The sequence below is a fragment of the Falco rusticolus genome, chromosome 4 (assembly GCF_015220075.1).
Source record: "Falco rusticolus isolate bFalRus1 chromosome 4, bFalRus1.pri, whole genome shotgun sequence".
Taxonomy (NCBI): Eukaryota; Metazoa; Chordata; class Aves; order Falconiformes; family Falconidae; genus Falco; species Falco rusticolus.
The window spans coordinates 75,953,702-75,977,054 of NC_051190.1; the positions used below are offsets into that span (position 1 = coordinate 75,953,702).

Sequence of the window (23,353 nt, forward strand, 5' to 3'; positions counted from 1 at the left end):
ATCTGTTTCCCTGAAAAATACCGCTCATGGTCACATTTATTTGAAAGTCTTTGTACTGGTCAATTAATTTTCTGACCAATTTTCTTGAGTAAATGCAAATAAAAGCAAGCTTAATTAAATTGTTTATTGCTAAATGAAAGATTTTGAGATGAGGTTTAATATACTTGAATAGTACATTGAAATACCAAATGTAATTAACTGATTTTAGGTTTTCTGAATATTCCCAGATTGAGACACCCAAATTGTTGTAAAAGTATAGTTTGAAATTCTATTTTCTCTGTTGGCAAAACCACTTTAAAAGACTGCTGCAGTTTCCTGCCACAGTTGCAGTTTACTGCTCCTTTGGTTGTACGAGTAGAACTATTTTGATGCTGGTTCATAGCAATGATTTGGCTTAAAAGAAGAAAAAGTTTTAAAAGAGTGGTAATATTTGTTTTATTTAAGCTGAATAATTTTTGTCATTATATTATACCATGGGTTTGCTGACATATGCACCAGCACAGCCAAGAGAATAGTGAACTTACAAATACGGGTGGGGAAACAAGAACGACTTGAACAGGCCTTTCAGCAAGAGAAAATAATCTCTTACGACTGTTTAAGGTAGATGCTCAGAGCAAAATCAGTTTAAAGACTTCGTAGTTACAAAAGACTTGAGTAAAAGGTAATTGTGTTAATTTGGGGTCACTTCACTGCGACTGTTAAAAGATACGGTTCTGTTCCTTATTTGACTTGTTTTTTGCAAAGTTGTGGAGCATGAGAACTGAAATGCAGGCAGGCCTGCCAACCTAGATCCATCTGACATACCAGGGCAGCTTTCCCGCATGTTCCAAAGATTCACAAGCCAAAAAATGTCAGCCTGGAATTTGGCACACAAACTGGTGGTCTTGGGGCTTCACTTCCATAGAGCAGTTCTGCCTTCATGTGCTCGGTTCTTCCCAACCCCCCTCTCTTTGTGACTTTTCAGTGGGGTAAGTTCTCTTAACTTCTTGTGTAACTGTAACAGTACAAGTGCTAGCACAAGAGAGATGCCAAGAGCACGTAGCCAGGAAAAGTTTGTTTTTCAATCTTGGCCCTCAGTGTAGCCAAAACCAGCTGAAAAAACCCCGGCCTTAGAAAGACTAGCACTGAACTGCAATCCAGATGACTGCATGTTCTCATCCTCGAGGTCTGTGGGCAGATGTCTGGGATGGGCAGTGAAAGCTGTGCTTACCACTGGCTATGGTGGTCCCTCCAGCTGTTGGCTTAATGGGGCACAAGAGGTGATCCAACAGCCTTCCCCAGAACACATACCCTTCACCAAAATTGCCCCTCAAAGATGGTCCTCTACATTTTTTTTCTCTCAATTTCATTTTAAAAAATATTAAACACCGAGGGGCATGAGTGTGCAAAATGCTTGTTTAATGTAGCGTTTAGATAGTAATTGTTCAGTGATGCCCTTCAACATCCTTCCAAAGTACAAAAAAATTCATGAAGAATTAAAAAACTTTGGAACACCAATTCAAAGTAATTTAATCTCTTGAATGAAGGTTAGAGGAAAAGATGAACATTTGAAAACCATGAATGAGATTTCTTCCCAAGCAAAACAACCAAATGGGCTTAACTCTGGTGTTTATGACATGCACAGTACTGTCTGGACTCATAGTACCCAATACCTCCCCTTCCAGACCTACCATGTTTACAGCAGAAAATAATCCTCTTTTTCATACAGAGCAAAAGAGTTTTTAGTGCTCTATGCAGCGTCATTGAATTAAGCATGCATATTCAGAGTAATAACAGAGCTTTGTTTCTGATGTTGAGAACCAGTTGGTGGTGTTCATCACACTGAAATTCACCAAGTAGTTACGTTACTGCTCATGTTTAGAATCAAAATACTTGTAATAGTGAAAAAAATAACTTGCACACATACCTTTCTTTGATTACAGAGGCTCTCAAGCTGTCAAGAAATACACATTGCTGAGTAGACCCAACAGCAGAGACCTGTCCATCTTCCAGCAGTTCAGTTTACTCCGAAAGGGGTTTCTGAATAAAGTCCATTTCTGTCATACCGTTACCCAACCTTTTAAAACCTCATTAAAGCAACATTTCTATTTTACTTTAGTTTTAGTACATTTTAGTGATCAAATTAGAGACGGCAGTTAATAACGGACAGAAAACTGGCCCGAATAGATTTGAAACAGAAACATGTGCTAAGTGTGTTTCCACAAAATACAGTTTGGAAGGAAACCATGTGCCAACACATACATAGTCTGCATTACCCTATATAGAATGGAAATGGTAAATATTCTAAGAATGGAGTATAAAGTGTGACTCTTAACACAGTTGTAGCAAAAGATTCTTCTATGTTGTGTGGGCAGTAGAAAGGGTATTAGAAAACAAGCCAGGGGAATATATGGGATGAACTTCTTTGTCTTGATTCTTTTCTTTTGTTGATGAACAATCTAAAAAAGTAAAAATCTGTTCTATAAAATCAAAGTTTATATTTTTCTTTTAAATCTAATTGAAGTTACACTAAATAATATGACCGTAACTGCTTGTTTTTTAAATGGCTGTTATAGATTTTGCAGTTTCTTTATTTGTACAGTCTTTTAATTTGATGTTTATTCTAGCAGGGGAGCATATTTATCTTGGTGATGTATTCCTGGAAGATAACAGGCACCTTTATTTCACTCACATCATGCAATGTTTTAAACTTATATAAGAAGCGTCTGGGAATGAGCAGCACTTCAGAGCAGATCATCCAGAACAGTTTTGGCTCTCAGTCATACTCAGTGAAATATATTGTGCAATAGCAATGTATATAACTTCTTAGTTAATTTTACATACGGGTCATGGCATACTGTAGAAATACACTGCTAGTCAATGTATCACAGACTTAGTGAGTGTATACCAGTTGGAATGGTTTTCTTCTGCTCCAGAACGACATCATATAAATATATATATTATACAAGTGTAAATATAGAGTTATCTAAATTGATTAAAATTTACTTTATCTTTGCAGATAGAGAATGGTTTATTAAGTGAAAGGAGAGAAGGGGACAACAGGTAGTTAAGATATGTACACATTTATATACATATAGTGTATATACTTGAATGAATTACATGGAGTATAAATAATTTTTTTAATATGACTCCGTTAACTATAGAACTCCATCCACCCATAAATGAGTTGATTTGACACCATTTAATTATATAGTCATCACTGTAGGAAAGTTACTTTGCCCTTGTCTATTTTAATGATATTTTAAAAGTGAAGCAAATAATAATAATTTGAAATGAACTTTAAAATAATCAGCTTATATATTAAAAGTGCTTTCAGGAGAAAAAAAAAAACTATATAATTTATGATATCTAAATATTAGTGGTAAAAACTTGAGAAGAAAATAGCTAAAAGGAGGGGCTTTTGAGAATACAAAAGTGTTGAAATCTGTGGTGAGAAGCTCACCAGTGTGTTACAGTAGTAACTCAAGTAGTATATTCCAAAATCATTATATAGTTACATGATGCTAATACTGAGCAATGCCTTTTTTACAGCAAATACAAATAAAGAGTTCCTCCATAAATGAGTATTAAAGGAGGTCTCTGAGCATGATAAGCTGTAACCAAAATCCTTTACGGTATATGACAGTGCAGATATAGTCATCAATGTTTGAAGTAGTTGTAATACCGCAGAGGTATGTTTTTATTAAGGATATACATCCTTATAGCAGAAGACTGTGTCTCTGCAAGACTGTGTATTGTATGCACTAACATTTTTAAAGCTGCTTGTTGTATAAAGCCTTCACTCTGGAATTTCCAGATTGAGCTGCTTAATGGTGCCAGCCTAGAATTCCCTTCCTTTCAGCTTCTTCTGTGGGCTCATATATTATTTTACAAAATAAAAGTCTGAAGTTTCAAACAAATTCTTAAGAAATACTTCCCTCATTGCTTAAAAAGATGTAATTAGGATTCTTAAAAACTGCAGCATCCAAAAACCCCTTCTGGGTTGTCTGGAATGCTCCAGCTGACATAATATAATAGTCTGTTACTCAAGGGAGATACTTGCCAGTGGTTGACCTAGACCTGATCGGTTAAATATAATTTTGAGCATATCTGCATTTCAGGATAAGATCCTAGTTCTTAAATATGTATATATGTTGCAGGTTTAACAGAAAAGACATTTCTTCTTAGGATATATGTGGTCTTCAAGAATTGAGTACTGTTGTGCTGAGAAAGCTACTTGTTTTACAATTCTAATTCAAAACGCAGTTCAGATTCAGTCAAGATGATTTAATATTTGCTTCCAATTTTTTTGCAGTATATTTGCACAATTATAATCATTCATGCACCCAGCTGTTTGTATCCCTGTCTTTGTGACATGTTTTTATAAATTATCTTTTTTATAAGAAATTAAGTAGGTCACTCAAATTCCAGTATGCTATGAATCAAGCAGCCCAGATTTATTTCAGTGCAAGCCATTAATGTTCGGATTGTCCTTTACTGAGTCATGCATGATCAACAATGCAAGGACATAGAGAAACTCCCTGAACTTGGGCAATCAAAGTAAAGGTCAGGACACTCAAAAGTCCATTTCTCTTCTGCTCCTCTTGCTTTCTCGAAAAGAACAAAGACCCAGTACAGGGCTGTGGCACCATTACTCTTGCCGATCACAAAGTTTCTAATACCAAGAAGTTCCTGTTTATTTTACTGACTAGCTAACAGAAGAAGCCCTTGTAGGACTCAGTTTAAGCTTTTAGATGCATTTTACAGAGTTTATTATGATACCTAGAATGTAGGAAGCATTGATATGTTTTTAGAGTGTCTCAAAAGAACAAAATCATTTAGGAGCCCAGGGTATCCATTCTCCCCCATCTCTTCTGCCTTCTGCCTGTTATCCTCAAAGGATTATGCACAGTAGACTTTTACTTACATTGTAAACTTCTTAGGACAGAACCAGTCTATTGCTTTGCATGTGTGTATGTATGCATGCATGCATGTGTGTGCATATCATCTAGCACTGGGGAGTCCTGGACTATGCTCTACATAAAATAAAAATATAGATAGGAGGTAATAATGATGCATAATCTTAACTGTGGTTTTCTGTTACTGTTGCTCTGTGTCCTTTCTTCTCCAAATTGGTGAAGACAATTGCCATTTGGTGGCCACGTTACTCATAAGTTCTGAGCACATAGCAGTTTTATGTCAAATACTTTAATTCTTTTGTTGGCTATCCTTTATATAAATAAAACCAGTGCATGTGAGAGTAAGTTTTTTACATACGCTTTCTGTATCCATTCACTGCATGTATCCTGTCACTTGTTTTTCTCTTTCTACCTGTTGGGCATTTTCCAGATGCAAATAACAAATATATTATTTGCCCTAACAAATACATTATTTACTGTCATGTTCTTCCTTTCTTAGTTTTAAAAAAGGAGTGTGCAAAACGTGTAAGCATCTGTAGTACCTTGGTTGGAGCTAATTCAGAATTGTGAAAATACTGCCTTTTTGTCTTTCTAATTCAGCCTTTTTTTTTACACTATAATAAGGGGATGGAGCTCCAGACCAGGACGGCACCTGGATGATCAGCTCTGACTGTGTAGGGCTATTGGTCGGCCATTGCGTCTCAAAAAGAATTTTGGCATCTTCATGTACAGTGAATCCTCAGCCTTAGAAATATTTAGAAGCTGTCTGGACACGGTCCTGGGCAGCTGGCTCTAGGTGACCCTGCTTGAGTGGGAGGGTTGGACCAAATGACATCTGCAGGTCCCTTCCATCCTCAACCATTCTGTGTTTCTGTGAACCTCTAATGCATGTCTCATCTATCCTGTTCATGACTGACTTCACTTCTGTGAGGGTAGATATTGCCTTAAAAGACCGGTACCTGATACTGTTCACAAACATACCCATTCTTATATATCTTATATATCTTATACCCATCTAACATCTCGATGTATCCTCCCCCAAATCAATGCAAAGTTAATGGGTCTCAATTCACGTATAAAGTTAGTGTCAGAGAATCTACATGCAACGCATATTAACCTCTCTCTTGCTCTCCTCTGAAATCCTTAGTTCAAATCTAGTCAGGCGTTCTCTTGCCATGCCACAACATCTGAGGTTTAATCACTTCAAAATTCAGCTGGATTCTGTGGAAATCTAGCTTTTTTTGAGAGAGGGAGTCAGTTAGGATAGTTCATCATTTGAACATGGCCTTCAATTTTAGTGGAGAACCCTAGAGATACTGTCTTTTAGATTTTTGAAATGTACAAAGATCATACTGTAAATACTGCACAGTTACTGTTTTTCCGTATAGCTTTGCATGGTCATTGGTCTGCACAGTGAATACATTTTGTCACATACTACCTCCCAGTTGAGATGATAATCAGTTAATGGTGCTTTGAATGCTTTCATTTTAATATGGCATTAGAGGCTAACTGGAAAATACTGCTAGACATAAATTGTCTTTCTTCTTCTCAAAGCCGTATGAGGGGCTAAGACTTCAGGACCTGCGAAGGCTTAAGGATATGCTGATCGTGGAATCTGCTGACATGCTCCAAGCCCCGCTCTTTACTGCAGAAGCTCTACTTCGAGCACATGGTAATCCAAAACCTTGAAGACTAAAGAAATGTATTTTCAGCAAAATCACAGTTGCGGTTGTATGTTTACTTTTTATTTCCAAGTAAAAGAGGTAACAGTTCATCAAATACCAGGAAACAGTTCACCCAGGTACTTCAGAAAGTACAGCTGTGGTGTGTCAGAAAGCATTGAGGCAGTCAGGGAAGCCAATAGGAAAGAGGTACAAATTAGGAATTACAATGGAAGAGAATTTAACTGAAGCAGTGTGGAGAAACAGAGCTTTCCTACTTTAGTGAGAGGCACAGAAGTAGAACTTCCATGGTTTTATTTGTCAAAAAAGTCAATTTCATTGTATCTGTTTTTGTCAGACCATTGGTTTTCTGCCACTATATATTTGTGTATAAAACTGGATCAACATTTTTTTATTTGTTTATTTTTTTGTTGCAATAAAAGCAGTCTGACCATTGTAATAGATGGTTGGAAATTGCCTTGGAGTTTAAAGCATAAGCGTGTATGGCCTTTGAAAGGTTTTTTATAGTTACTCTTTTAATAGAGTATACTTTTCCATGTTTGTATCTGTAACTAGTGTAACTTCACTGAATTCAGTCTATGTTCTTGTCGTGTAATGTAAACTGGGGTTGTCAGAATGAGGATATACTGAATTCAGTATGTTCACTCCAGACAAAAGTATCTTTGAAACTCAGCGGAGGCTTTAAGTTTTGATTCAGTGATTCAAAACATATGCTTACTGAAGCATCTGCATTGTTGCTGTACGCCAAAGGAACTACTCGGGCAGTTAATGGTTTGCATGCTCATCGCCATAATGCTGGATTAAGCTTCCATACCCTGTTTCTTGTGTGCTCCTTGTGAAAATGAAAGGGAAAAGTGAAATAGGAAAACGTCATTTTAAACCCACAAAATCTGGCAGACTTTCATGAGGTGGTATGCTACCTGAAACTCATCTCTTACATTATTTTCAATAGTAGGTATTTGTATCCCTTTTAACATTTGATTAAGTCAACATGAAGTTGTTCCAGTCTGATGATACTTAAGGCATATCTTTGCATTTATGGCTTTTTAACATTGATTATGTGTTTAATACTTATAATGTATTTATAATATGTGCAACATTTGAATGCTATTTTGGATGCTCAGACTACTCTCATTAAGGCTAAATATTACTAAATATTTGACTAAGTGGGTAGGCAGATTCTGTAACCTGTGCAGACATTTTGAGTAAGAAAAATATGGCAATAGCGTTCAAACTCACAGCACAGCCCATAATAAGTCCAAAAGCAATGAGGTTGATGTAAACTGTGGAGAAATGTCTGCCAGCATCTAGCAAGCAGGGATTCAAAGTTGAGAAGAAATCGGTCTGTGTTGGAAAGGTCATTCTACTGATGTTGCCCTAGTGATGTAGCAGTTACTTAATGCAATTGGCCAGTGCGGAGAAAAAAGCACAGACGATTTACAAGTCATGAGAAAGTCAACTGTTTTGCCTGTAGCTGTAGTCATACACTAGAAATTATTCAAACTATTTTATTTGAAGTGAAGGCATTGGTTCAGCCTGGTAAGGGGGAATTACTGAGCTACTTACAAAGCCTTAGACAACTGGGGAAACAAATGCCAAATTGTAATGTTTTTGCATTTAATCTTGAAATTCATAAAAGAATAATGTGAAATCTCAACTCAATTTGTGCTTAATATATGAAAAGCATGTTTTAAATTCTTGGAAAGATCATTCTTGTGTACTATTTTTAATAGTTTACAGACATGTAATATCCAAGACGCTTTCTTTTATCATACAATTGTATCAATTTACTGACACAGGCTGCAAGTGTTGAGTGGTTTTTTGGTAGGGTTTTTCGGGTTTCTGGTTTTGGGGTTTTTTTTTTAATAAAGAGGCAGAAATATGTAGTTAGAACCAAGATAAAGAAATGTTATTATAGCAGCCATGAAAATTAATAACGTCACTTCTTCTACAGTGTTTTTCAGTATTGTTCCTATTTCTCTTCTAGTTCATAATCAGCAATTGATTTCAGGATAAGAGAGGCAATTCAGCAAATATAACTGCCTCATATTTTACTAAAAATCCGAAGTTAGTAAAGAAACACAGTGGAATCTATTTAGTAGCATGTCTTAACCCTGGCTGATTTTAAAGATAGAGTGACAACAAAGGAGCTCAAGAAAACTTCTAGCAAATTTTACCTGTATCTTAGCATCAGTCACCTCCCCTCTGAAAGATTATAAGCCTAGGGTAATTTGAAAAATGCAGATACAATTTATAATTCTTTAAGTGTAAATATGTTCGGAGTGCATATCTTTACACATGTTAAACTAAACTAACCCGTGATAAATATAATTTCTTTCTGAATTTTCTAGCTGAGGGTTTATATATTCTTTTGAGGGTGTAGTTACAAAATATATTTTTAACATTGTCACCTGCATAATTTCCTGTGTCTATATATTTATTGAAGACTGGGACAGGGAGAAGTTACTTGAAGCATGGATGTCCAATCCGGAGAACTGCTGCCAACGTTCAGGGGTTCAGATGCCAACTCCACCTCCAAGTGGATACAACGCATGGGATACGCTCCCTTCTCCACGAACCCCACGCACCACTCGCTCTTCTGTAACTTCCCCTGATGAAATCAGCCCCTCGCCAGGAGACATTGAGACAGCTGTGGTAAGTTTATAAATAGATCTGAAACTAGCAGGGCAAAAGAGCTTATTTCTAAACATAGCACACCTATGTGGATAGGAGAGCTGTGTTACCATCTCATTCTGAAAATACATTTGTAAAGCTGCAAAGTGTTTCTCTTCCCAAAAGTGGTGAACAGAGAAGTTGACACCTTAAATGTTCAATATAATAACACAATTGAGCACCTGCTTAATGGAAAGCACTCTGTTCACACCTTGGCTGTCACTCACAAAAGTAGAATTTTAGCCAGCTATGGTCACATCAGTGCATTTGGCTCTTTTTGCTTCTAATCTCATACTTACCAAGATGTTCACTTCCACTGTATCCATTTCCCTGAATGTACTTAATGCTGTGAACCCTGCCTTTGGAAAATTTTTTCTTTAGAAAACAAAATTCTCTTTGTCTGCATTTTGAAATGTCAGCCCACTAGTGTACTGTAAGCTTATAATTACTTTTACTATGTGTGGGCTGCTTCAAGCAGTTTACAAGGCTATTGCAAATTTTAAATATGAAAGCGCCTTTCATTAAAATCAGTGTGGTTCTTTTGGAAGACAGAGTTCTCTTTTTAATAATCTGCAGCTGCAGCATTATAAAACTTCTGCTCCATGACCTACCTAAGCATTTTTCTATAATATTATGTACAGTCTTGCAAATGGATCATCCCTAAATCTCGTATTAAAATTAAGATTTTGCATTCCTGCGTGGAAGTCTTTTATGTCTTTAATTGTAAAATGCTGAAAAAGAAGCTATGTAGAAGGAATAATGTTATCATATACTTATTTACATTAGTAGTTAAATATTGTCTGGGAATATTTCCTAATTAAAATATGTAATGAAGGATTACGTCTTCAGTTTTACATTTTGGTTTTTGTTTTCGCTGATTGTCCATAAGCCAGGAATGCAGGTGTGGTTTGCAATTCTAGATCTAGTGTGTCTGAATCCAAATCCAGAGTTATACATCTAGTATTCCTGTTCATTTAGAAATGTTAAAGAGCCATTAAAATCATATTTTCAAAATGTTTATGGAAAGAGAAAACTAAAAAGCATAGATAAAATAAAACCCCAAGCTACAAAGCTCCTTTTCAGATTTTGCATTTACATCCTATCTTGTAACTAAAACTGTTCCGGTAAATGTCCTGCACTTGATACTTTGAAGTCAGAGCTTCATGAAATTCCTGATTTTAAAGTTACATTTTAAACAAAATTGAAAACGCGTATGAATTTAATAATGAATATTTTTGATGTATTGGCAACTTATAAAATATTTAACTTTGGCAGAAGAATAAGCTGAAATAACTGAAACAATAAATGCCTTCATCAAGTTTTGCACTTTAAAGGCCAACTTGTTTGGTTTTGTTTTGGCTGTGATGCAAGTGCTTTTAAAAAGTGGTGTACTGTAGACTAACTTTTTGAAAATGTGCTATGTGTGTATGATATCTAATGTATTGAAAGCTGAAGTAAATTTGCATGGAATTTTTGTTCCTCTGGAAAGAAAAATCCATTTGTACTCCTTGAAGAACATGAATGTTTATTTTCACACCTAACCACAAGCAATGAGCAGTTTCATCTCTGTGCTTTAAATGTTTTCAGAATAAGGGTTGGTCTCAATATTCAGTGTTTTATTTTTTTGGTAGTACCTAGTTGTATAAAATTCAGCAGTGGTATATCTGTTGGAATATTTGTAGCTTAACTTACTTTGAGGCTTTTTATCACAATAAATAATTATTTAAAAAAAAACATATGTATGTAGATTATTGCTTAAAATATTTGCGGCTGTTGTACAACCAGATTGCTCCACCTTTATTTGGACCTGGTAGTGTGAGATGCTAAACATTTCCTGTAGCTTCTGTCATCTCCGAACTCCATTTCTGACTGCCTGTGAGGCTGATGAAAAATTCAGGTCCCTTTTATCGCTAGAACTCTATAATGTCCTAGTGCTTTGCAGGATGAAGCACTCACTGAGCTGGAGGACATGATGGAAGGCACCCCAAAATACGCTTTTTCAATAGGGAGGCATAGAAATATATATACCTAATCTTTACCATTTCTATTTCTATAGCTTAAATAACTTTCTTTCTGGTTACAATTAGATTATTTTTTTCTCCTCCTACTGAGCACTCCTTGAAATTTTTGCTGAGGTTCCTTTGTGTAACATGTCCTGCTAACAGCATGAAAGGCTTTAGGGTATTTCTTAATCAGAAGTATTTTTTTCATCTACAGTGTGACATTTGTATGTGTAATATTTCTGTGTTTGAAGAGCCAGTGGATATGCCTTGTGGACATGACTTCTGCAGAGCATGCTGGGAGGCGTGAGTAGATGTGCTTTTCTATCTTTTGAGAAACTTTGATACTTGCCATTTTGAAGAGGAAAGGACAAAGACCATAAACAGCTAATGTTAAAGTACTGTTTGGGTTTCAAAGAGTTGGTGGTTTGACCCCATCAGATATTTAAGTTATCACTCAAAAATGGCCATCAGCTGTTCTATATAAAGTTTGTTTTGGTCCTGATTCAGAAAAACTCTTAAGCAAATGTTTTAAGCCTGTGTGTAAATAGGTGAGCCTACCCTTTATGTATGTGGTGTTGGCAGCATTGGGGTTTACACTTTCTAAATTAAGCACATGCTTAATTCCTTCTCTTACTTTAGCACAATAAACTTAGGCATCATAAATCCATTTCCAGACAGAAAAGCAATTAAAATGCTTTCTTATGTTGAGGGTTAACAACTGAGTAGATTTAGCTTAAAAGTTCTGTTAGTGTAATGCTCTTGTTACTACATAAATTTTTTTTAAAAGCAGAATAGTCATGCCAGTAAAAAACTCAGACATGGATAATTATGCTAGTATAAATATTAATCATACTTCCCAGGAATAATTATGTCTGTATGCAGTGCCTTTTGTATTTTTCTTTGTCCCCATTTCAGAGATTATACTACTTGAGCTGTACCACTGTAGTGTCTTGTTATAGTGTCATATCAGCACAGCTAGTTGTACTGCAGATCATCCCAATTTATGTGAATCCATTCCTCCTGTGTTAAGGAAGAGCATTTTCTCTTCAATGTGAGCTTTTAGAAGGCAGTTCTTTTCAGTGGCAAGAAAATTAATAGCCACGCTTCTGTTGTCTTGCAAATTGCTATGCAGCAATGTAGAAATTACCAAGGGATCACTGGCTTGACATGGTGCTTCTAATTTGGGTGCTGGACTATGTGTACTGCAATTTGCACATGCACTCAGAGGTACAGTTCAATGTCAAGCAAGCATTTGCGGTTGTGGTTTGCGGTAGGGTGGGATTCATTTTTCAGAGCCAGTCATTTCTGTTAACCAGAGTACAGCCAGGACTGAGTTCTCCTATTCTAAGAAATGAATCTAAGATGGGATGAATTGGAAAATCTCCCTACCTTAACTATTGAAGGATCCCAGGTGACTAGAATAGCTGCCTGTCCTCTATATGATTTTAAATATATATACACACACATATATATAAAACTTTTTTTATAAGCTACAGATTTTAAACTCGGCTACCTTGTACACTATTAGCTAAAGTCTGGCTTTTAGCAGATTCCTGAACTCGCTCCGTCTTGCATTCTGGTGCTTAGGGACTATAAAGGTCTCAATTTATAAATTTGTTTCCAAGAGGAGACCTGTTTTGACTAGCATATTTGCAAAAATTAATTGTATGTCAAGTTAACTATTTCCTAGATTAATTACACTTATATGTCCCATTTCTGGTTTAAGTTAGAAGTAATGCTCAGTTTAATTAAACACTGAAGAGCTGTCTCTTATAAGTGGCAAGGATGAAAAACACAAACACATAATGGCTAGCATAGCTGATGGTGCTCACTTCTGAACCATGACAGTGTTGGGGTTTTTTTTGTTGTGTTTTGTTTTTTTTAAATTTTGCTCTTCATCAGATCTGTAGCCCTTTGAAGCAGAAAGGGATATTTCCTATTGTTTGTTTACAAATTGATAAATGTGGATATCTGTGAACCTAGTATAAAGTATTCAGCAGCCTTTTAATTTTTACTTTTTATTCACAAATACTGACTGACAAAATTCTGGCAGATTTTTGAATCTGAAAATTCAGGAGGGTGAAGCTCACAACATTTTTTGCCCAGCGTATGATTGTTTCCAGCTTGTGCCTGTAGACATCATAGAAAGTGTGGTTTCCAAGGAGATGGACAAAAGATACCTTCAATTTGACATCAAGGTAAATTATCAAACTGTTCTTGTACTGTTGAACTGTATTTCATTTCATAAAAAGAACCTTACAACTTCTATGTGATATGCTGTAATATGTCTGTAACTTTCTAAACAGAAATCCATAAATATGTACACTGAATTATTGGCTTTTATGCCATAATACCAATGTTTGATATACCAGTGAGAAAAAGAAAGAACATTATATTTACTCCTTAAGCACAAATGCAGAACTTCCATAATGTGTAACTTAATGCAGTATTTATAACAAGATTTGATCAAAGTAATGTTTGTAACAGGTGATATGAAGCTTTTAATCAGCTGGACTTGTTTATGTTGGCTATCTAAAATTGTTAAGAGTTTTTGGAGTATTCTTATTACCAAGGGACTGTTTACATTCAAAAATAGTATTCTTGTTTCCATTTCAAAAATTTGTTAGTACAAGTGAATTATTTAATTTTTTTCCATCCGATGTTTTATATGATTGCTGTATATCAGAAGAGAAGTAGGAAAACCTTGATTTGGTTTTCCTGTTCAATTTTTTTTTCACGTGTTTATTTCCATCATTGCAACTTGTTTTTAAAAGCAATCTTCTAATTCACCTTTTTTCTTCTGTATTAGTGTAGTAATGAACCTGGCTTTGAGCTGATGTGCTACTTTGTCAGTGGTGGTAGGGCAAAGGAGGGTAGAGAAATGTTTTTTTTGTGCACTATGCTTTCTCTGTGTGACAAGTCTCTTTTTAATACACAGTAACAGTGTCTTACACAGTAAGATTCAAATTAAATGGCCAGATCTGATTCATCTTTTATATCTTCAAATTTCACGTGGCTGGTGATCAGCATAGGTTTGAAGTAAAGTAGTGAAAGTTCCTTTTCCTCCTCATTTATTAGAAGCAGGTTTTACAAGAGCAGACCTGCTACATTAACCAAAAAAGATTGGAGATAAATTCCTGAGTTAGTCTTCTTCTGATTTCAGGTTTATTGTGGGTGGGATATATTACAGGATTTTTGTTTTATTCAGTAAGGTTTTAATTCTTTTTAACTGCAAGAGTCAGTTCGATTACCAGTGCATATATAGTAGAGGTTTACAGTAAAGCCATATCACAAAGGAATTGACTTGCACACATTGAACATTTTGTTAGGGATGTAAGTAATTTGTATCTTAGCATAAGTCTGGAGTACTGTTGTTGTTTAAAAAGGAAACCACCACATCTTTAAGGTGGAAACTGAATTATTCCCTGTAACTATTTTAAAAAGTGTATCAAAGTAGCTACAAGATTGTGTTTATGTTTTTTGGCTTTGTTCCTTCAAAATAAGATTATGAATACAGGTTGGTTTATACCAGTGATGAGATCTGATCTTATGTGATAAAACATTTTCCTTTTTTCCCTTTTTTCCCCCCAGGCCTTTGTTGAAAATAATCCTGCTATTAAATGGTGTCCTATACCAGGCTGTGAAAGAGCAGTAAGGCTAACAAGGCAAGGATCAAATTCAGCAGGATCAGATACGCTTAGCTTCCCTATGCTAAAAGCCCCTGCTGTAGATTGTGGAAAAGGACATCTTTTCTGCTGGTTAGTACTAGAAACTTACCTACATCTACATAAACTCAGTTACTGCTGTTCCAGAATTAATTTAAAAGTCCCACTTAGTACCAAGCACGCAACAAAAATTGTATGGGATGGTATATGACTGTACTGTCCTGTATCCATGCACTAAATAACGTTATGTGCACAAATATTTTAGCATTTTGGGGCACAGCAAAGGTATATAATACTGTCTTATTATTGGCTCTCTTAGATGCAAAACAGCAGTATGGAGTGTTGTGATGTTCTGTTCTGAGAGGACAGAGGAGAAGCGGGATATTGGTGAAGGGATTTTTGTGTCTGCTCTGGATAGTTGTATAATTGAAACATGGCACATTCTGAATTGCAGTACAGAAAATCAGCAGTTTTTAGCTTTCTGAATTGTTCTAGAATCACATCAAAGAAGCTGTACTTTAAACAGGGCCATGAAGGACCTTTTGCTTCATACATAGCTATTCTGTCCAGGATCATTCCAATCCTTCTTTCCCTTCATGGTCGTTACATTATGTTATCTTCTATTGAGTCTTAAGATGAATACAAGCTTGAGAAGGACTAAAAAGCCTAAAGATATTTTAAAAAGATCCCTCACATTGCCTGTCTTCTATTTTTCTGAAGTGCAGAGCAAAGCCCTGTCCTAATTCCTTGACTTTATCAGACTGACCATTTATGACTATTGTTGTGGGGCATCCTTTTTGCTGTTGGGAAATGAAAAAGGGTCAACCACAGTATAGACGTTCAAACAAGCTGAGTAGTCCTTTTCGTTTTTCAATTGAAGAAGAGATCCTGAATAATGTGCTTGATTCCAAATATCACGAGACTCTTAATGTCTTATTTAAGATGCTTCTGATTTTAGTTCTTTGCCCATATGAATGGAAACGGAGAAGGAATGAGAGGAAAGTAGACATAATGAAACAACCACAGAAGCCAGAAAACAGAGCTTCTTAGAAGGGGTTGTTCATAGTGGATGGAGAGCTCAGAAAGAAACAAATCCTGTGGAAACAAACCAGAAAATGTTTTTCTTACCAGTGAACTTATAACAAAACTGAGTACTATTCCACCAGAAAGTACTGTCCTTGCTTCTGATTACAGAGGGAGAATCATTTTTTCCATTAACCTGAAGGACAAAGCTTGAGACCACTTTAGTGTAATACTGACATGGTTCTTCAGACATTGCCAGCTTGTGCTTCCTTTACATGGGCTGAATGTACTAGCTTCCCAGAATGTCCTCTGAATGTGAAAATGTCCTCTGAGTGCCAAATTTTTATGAGAGATGTCATCTTTATGTTTCCTGATAATATTTCTGAATGCTTTTTTATGTTAATGCTTTGAGATACTGCACAAGAAAATATGGTTAAGATCTTGGAAAAGATCTCATTTTAGCAGCAAAATGTGCAAGAAGACCTTTCCAAGGCCTTTTTTTCATCCCCTCAAAAGCAAATGAAGAGTTTCAGAGATGGCAGTAAAGTTCTGCTAGCAACCAAAGCATCCCGCAGTACTGTAAATCAGAACCCTTTGCTGAGGACAGCCATATTAGTGTTACAGTACAAAACCCCACGCACGAATGAGTCCCTCTGGAGAAAAAGAAAGTGTATTCTCAGTTCAGAGGATTTTCATCATTACTGTATGCTTAAAGGGAGCTTGCTTTGTACCTGTAAAGTTCAATCAGCACATTCCACAGTTCCATACTTAGGTCATTTCTGCAAGTTTTACCCAGGTAATCTGCAGCTTAGACATTGTAATAGCTACTGATACTTCATTTAGTAAGAGATTTTTTGGAATTTATGTATTGGAAAACCCCAACCAACCCCTAAATAACCACTTGTTTTTTCTGGATCTACAGCCTTTCCTACTCATGAAAGCAAGAAAGGAAAAATTCTCCAAGTCTGTTGAGCAATTTCTTTTTTCTTTTTAGTGTGGAAGTAGGAATGTTCCTCTGAAAAACAGAGTTCCTTAGAATTTGCTCATTTTTCATTACCCATGACTCACAGTGATTTCAACAAAATGTAATCTATTGTGACAAACACAGAATTCCATTCCCTTTCAGAAAAAAACATTCTAAGATATTTAAATGTAGTACAAATGAAAATTATGCACAAATCCTACATCTGTGTATTACCAGATACATTCAACATATTAGAACCACTTCATGCTGTTTCAGATGCACAAGGAATTGCAGTGAGCAGACACTTCTGGAAGCTAGTCATAGCAGGCAGTGCAGACTTCGTTTTGTACCATCCGGCCTCACTCCTTTCATCCTAGATGGAGATAAGAAGCAGAGTCTTGTTCTGTGGGAGAGACATCTCTTCAAGGTGCTCTTGGGAAGCTGATTATAAATCGGAAACAGTGTTTTTCTATTTTGATTCAAAATTCATTAAATTGCATAAATATTATCATGAGGGGAACGAAAATCTGGAACTGCATTCTTCTTGGATGATGCTTTTAAGCCTTTCCATGTATTTTAACTTGTTGAAACTTGCTGCATTTGTATTAAGTATGTGCTGCACCTTCACGTAACTCATCCTGCTGAGTCCTGAGGCAGGCAGTTTGGCAAGGCTAGCGCTGTTAACTGGCACAGCCATTCGGCAATTAGTTCCCTTCATTCAGGGCTGTCAGGGAGTCTTCCAAAATACAACTTTGTTTCATAAAAAATTTTATGAGTGATAGGCTCATAAATTTTACTCACTTGCTGTAGTAAAATGACATCCCAGTATAAAAAAATCTTTGTTCTGGGGTGGGTTGAAGGAAGAACTTCTTCCATGAGAAGTTGTTCTTTAGTGCTGTTTTCATTGTCATATATCTCATGTATCTATATCTATATATTATATATATATGATGGCACTTCATTAAAAATCCACAGATTTACAAATTTGAAAACATTAAAGACACCACCTCCCCCTGCCACCCCATAATAGACTGACTAATCAACTTTTAACTCAAAAGTGAGTTTGTTAAAGTTAATTTTTGCTAGTTTCAGTTCTTTCTGGGAACAAATACTGTGTGAGAGGTCCTGGCTCTCTTGAAGTCAATGATTTAAGTGTACTGCTGTCCTACAGAAGTGAAAGGTGTCAGTTTTCAACCAGGGCCGAGACTACTTCATTACAGACTAGTTATTCATTCCAATACGATCTTCCCCAGCTACAGATCTTAAATATCTCAAAACCAGAGACCCTTGTCTAGTGAATTTAAGCTTGTTTGATAGCAGACTAGCTAGTGGCAAAAAGGTTGAAAACTGTTACCGTAACCTTTTCTTCCTTCTTGCATTTCTGCTTAAGATGTGGACAGAAGTGATCAGAACAGTACTGATGTAGCTTCTGAATCTGTGCTGCAGAGAGCAGTTCACCATTGAATCTGCAGAAAACTTCCATATGCTCTGACGCAGCCGGTGCCCATGTGAAATATACTCCCTCTGAATTGTTTTGTCTGAGGCTATTTGCTGTCATTCCAATAAAAAATGGAGTCATTACAAATCCAGAGTCCATATTGACACATCTACACCAAAGTACCATCTGGAAGCTATATATCTGCCACTGCATGCTAGTGATTGCCATCCTTAATGCTAGTAGTAACTTCAAGAGAAGCTCAAGGGACTCATTTCTCCACTGTGTGCACATATCTAAGTTAAAGCCTCCGTTTAAGAGGCTCTGGTGGAAAGGGTAAACATCCATAAATACTTAATGCTGGTGTTGAAGGACTTGGAACTTGTTCTAGATTAAAAGCTTGAGGCTACTTAAAGATTAATTATTACAACTGAATAGATGCAAGTAGTTCTACATAAAATGCATTTCAGCTATAGCAAACTACCTACTTTTGGATAATCTCTTTATTCTGGTTTACCTTTATCACAGAAACTAGCACTTTTTGTGCTATAGTACCCATAAAAATCTCTTTTTCTTTTCCTGTCTCATTTCACTCTGTTAATCTTAATAATGGTCATCTATGCTTGCGAGCAAGTAGTCTAAGAGTATTTTAAAGTAATGTTAATTGGATGTCTTTTTATCTTCCTGACTTTTGAGTATGTCTTCATACGTTTCCATGGGGTTTAGCTTGAACCAATTTTAACTTTAATTCTAAATCTCTAAATTAGAAGTAATTGTGTATATACCGTCATTTTCAGGGAATGTCTTGGTGAAGCACATGAACCTTGTGACTGCCAAACCTGGAAGGACTGGCTGCAGAAAATATCTGAAATGAAACCAGAAGAACGTAAGAGTCATGCCGGGGGATGGGTGGGGATTAATATTTTTTTGCTATTGTTTTTATCTTTTGGGTTTATAGGGATTTTTTTAGTTGCATTAGGTAAGAACTCTACATTAGTTAAAAAATGGGGTACGAGGGGAAGAAAACTGAACCCCTAAATGGGGGGCTGCTTCACACTTCAACAGCCTATTAGGCAGCTCGGTGGTAGATTGTAAACCATTCCTCCCCATAAACCTGCTTGTGGTTCAGTCAGGGCATACAAAACTCTTTTTCCCTTCCTCTTACAGCTTTGTTTCATTAATCAATTGATTTATTCCTGAATATGGCTTCATTTGTCCTCGGCAATTTTTGTAGCCCAGTCTGCACTTCTGTTTCGGTTGTGTTCCATGCAGTTTGTGTGCTTTAAAACTAATTCAAGCCAACAGGTGAGAATGATTGTAAGGTTGAGGGTGAATTGCAAGGGAGTTGTGGGGAATGGCTTAATGATAAATAATATTTACTGAAAAAAACTAATAAAGGTTGGGTTTACACAGGACAGACATTTTCTTGGTAAGCATTTAAAAAAGATTAAAGATTAGCAGTAATTTGAATAAATACTAACTTAACTTGGTTACCACAGTTCAGAGCCTTTCCATAATATGTTATAAATACTCTGGAAAGCATAGAAAAATTTATAAAGAGGCAAAATACACAATACTTTGTCAAACTATGACAATTTTTCTCATGTATGTATTTGCTCATTTATAAACTATAAATGTCCTATAGATATATATAAAAAAAATTGTATAGAAATATGTGTGGAAATATACAGAAATAGTATGTGTAATACATATAAATTAGAAAATTTATATATATTTGTAGATGTGAGAAATATATATAGTGAGTAATAACAATATTCTGTCAAGAAACAGGTAAACATATGTCTTTCCTAATTTGATTTTCACCAAAGATTACACAAGTACAATTTCAACTTCTCTGTTTCTGCATGCTCCATATCCTCCTGTCACCCTCAAAAAGTTGTGGGAGTGAGTGAGGCATATGAAGATGCTGCCAACTGCCTGTGGTTGCTAACGAACTCCAAACCATGCGCCAACTGCAAATCTCCAATTCAGAAGAATGAGGGCTGCAACCACATGCAATGTGCAAAGGTAAGAAAGACCCTTCATATATTTTGTTGTGAAGCCCATCCTTCAGATCGTGTGTCATGTACACATTTTAGGAGCACAGATAAAGAAAATGTGTAATATTTGCTGTTTGGCTGGCAGATGAACACTGTAACAATCAAATGTCTTAAACACCGAAGAATTACTGGCAATACAGTATGAAACTTGAGGAAACAGAAATAATTGGATAATTTAATCATCATTAATAATGTAGAAGAGAAAGAACATTCTTAGTTGGCATAAGATGAAAGTTTTGAGGAATGGTAAGCTTTAATGAAGGTTTTGCCTTACTACATATTTCTTTTGTATTATTTTTCTAACATAGCAACAAAACAGAGTAGTTTAAATAGAAAACTGTAAACAGGAATTAATCAGTAGATTAATGAAAAGACAGCAAAGAGTAATTCCAAAAGAAACTCTTTGGTGACAGCATCCAAGAAATTAGTCATGAGCTTGCACTGTGTCACCGAAATAGAAAAAAATGTTTTGCCATGAGTTCAGTATCATTTGAGAATTCCTTTTCTCTCAAATTAGTTAAAAGCAGCATATTTAGAATACTATTTATATCAGAAATATCTTCTATAACTACAGCTAATACCTCTTTGAGGCGGCATCATTGAAAATAAGAAAGCACTCACTACATAGTCTAATAAAAAGCTAAGAGATTTAGAAAGTAATTCCCTTTATTTTTCTGGAAATATGTTAGTCTCTCTGCATTGCTATGCAGATCTGATTTTCTTTATATTACAATCACATAGTGTCTCTCTTTCTATGATACAAATTGAAGGTTGGGCCTTTTTTGTGTATGCCTTTCTTTGGTTTTGTCTGTGGCAGCAGAGAACAGATTCTCCTCCACTTTGGTTTATGGCAAGTTTGCCGTTGGTTTTTTTGTTGGTTTTTTTTTTTTTAGCTTGAATTATTTTAAAAGAGCTCATCAGTTTCATAGTACTAAAAACTGTGAAAGGTATGTTGCAGCTTTTGCCACTGAGCTCATCTCAGTTGAACAGAAGTAGGGCTGCAGGCTGAAGAAGACTTTGGCCATTAAACACTGCTGAACATAGATAATTTAATTCAGTACCGTTCTGAGGCACTGGCTGACACCCACCGTTCTCTTTTCCTCTTTGATGCTGTACCTTATAAACAGCTTCAGGTGTCCTTAAAACAGTCAGATTCCTTTTGTGGTGGAGCAATTTTGCAAACTGAAGCTGCCTTCCCTCAGCCTAGTGAGGAAGGAAAGGAAGGGTATCCTCAAGCTCATTGCAGAGCTCAGACACAGGTATAGTGGTCACCTCACTTGTCTCTTCCTCTGAAGTGACCGTCTGTGGTGGAGCTTCTGCCTTTGCTGCAGTAAGGTCTGCTCAAGCCTACTACATGATAAGCTACGACTGCCTCATAGCAGCTAGCATGTACCTTGGTGTAAAGGGGGATACTCTTTATTCATAAAATCACATTTCTGTACTTATATCTTACAGGTTTATGAGCCCAGTTTCTAAGGAGATAAGTGTTAGGCAGACCTGCTTTCTCACTCCCCTACCTGTAGTAGTTTTTTAACCTCCTGGGTACTTTGAACCAGACATGAAGGAGCAGAGAGGGTTCACAGATCTTGTGGTTTAACCCCAGCTGGCAGCAAAGAGCCGCTTGCTCACTCCCCCCTGTGGGATGGGGGAGAGAATCAGAAGAGTAAACATGAGAAAACTCGTGGGTTGAGATAAAGACAGTTTAATAACTAAAGCAAAAGCTGCACAAGCAAAACAAATGCTGAGCCGACGCCGTATGGTATGGGATATCCCTTTGCTCAGCTGGGGTCACCTGTCCCGGCCGTGTCCCCTCCCAGCCCCTGTGCCCCCCCAGCCCACCCGCTGGTGGGGTGGGGTGAGGAGCAGAGAAGCCCCCAGCTCTGTGTGAGCACTGTTCAGCAGGGACTAGAGCATCCCTGGTATTATCAACCCTGTTTCCAGCACAAATCCAAAACATGGCCATATACTAGCTACTATGGAGAAAATTAATTCTTTCCCAGCCAAAACCAGCACAACAGACACTAAATTACTGCAAGTTTCCTGGAACTTGTTAGCTGTATGGTGCAGAGACTTAAATTTGTACTGCCACCAAGAGAGAGGCAGAAACACTTACTCAGCAGTTACCTGCTCAGCAATTACTTTTTCTGCTTGTCTCAGACAGTGGCCAGGCAGCAGACGTGAAGCCCTGGCAGTGCTGCTGCATGGCTAGGTGATCAGAAAGGCACAAAATGCAGAGCTCAGGGGGCTGGGAGATGTGTAGAAACAAATGATGTAGTCTTGAATGTTTAATGGGACTAAGGTATTTGAATTAGGATCTGGGAACACTGGGTGAATCTTGGGGTTTTGAGGACGCTTTTGGAGATATGAGAGATTAGAAGGAATATATAGTGGAGTGGTCATGGAGGGGAGATAGTTTGGGAGAGATGAGATTATTGCAGTAGGAGCATATACACATAAATTAATAGGAAGTCAAGCTTTATGAGTTCTGTTGCTTGTGAAACAAGTTGTTTCATACTGGGTTTTGAATATTTTGTAATTTTTTTTTCTAATAATGAGTATGAGTAGTTTTGAATGATAGGCAAATGATGCAGTGATACACACTTAACACTTCTGTAGACAGTCGTTTTCATACTTCATTCTCTGCACTCATCTTACAGCTTCAAAAAGTTTAAGAACAAGAGGGTGCAGCACAATAACAAGACAATAACAATGACAAGACAATAACACCCTAGTCTGCATTGCTTTTTAGGAGAAAATCGGCACTACTGGTGACATGAAATAACGTACAATGCAATAATTAGATTTCATTTCTTCCTGTAATATATCTAATGGATTGTATAAAACAACTACAGATAAACACATCTGGTATGGACATTCCTGGAAAGGTTAAACTTATGAAAGACAGAAAAAATATGACTTAATTTATCAAATTCTAATAATATTAATGGAT

At 36.5% G+C, this 23,353-nt stretch overlaps 1 protein-coding gene across 4 annotated transcripts in view; it reads left to right on the plus strand.

Moving 5' to 3' along the window:
* The window catches only part of ANKIB1 (ankyrin repeat and IBR domain containing 1), a 92,201-nt gene that overhangs the window by 56,548 nt on the left and 12,300 nt on the right, over positions 1-23,353 (plus strand). For all 4 annotated transcript variants that reach the window (XM_037382474.1, XM_037382477.1, XM_037382476.1 and 1 more), the window contains exons 5-11: positions 6,453-6,570; positions 9,027-9,235; positions 11,471-11,559; positions 13,310-13,454; positions 14,848-15,014; positions 19,141-19,229; positions 20,241-20,371. In XM_037382474.1, the coding sequence (XP_037238371.1) occupies positions 6,453-6,570; positions 9,027-9,235; positions 11,471-11,559; positions 13,310-13,454; positions 14,848-15,014; positions 19,141-19,229; positions 20,241-20,371 (948 nt within the window). The remainder of the gene's footprint in view (positions 1-6,452; positions 6,571-9,026; positions 9,236-11,470; positions 11,560-13,309; positions 13,455-14,847; positions 15,015-19,140; positions 19,230-20,240; positions 20,372-23,353) is intronic.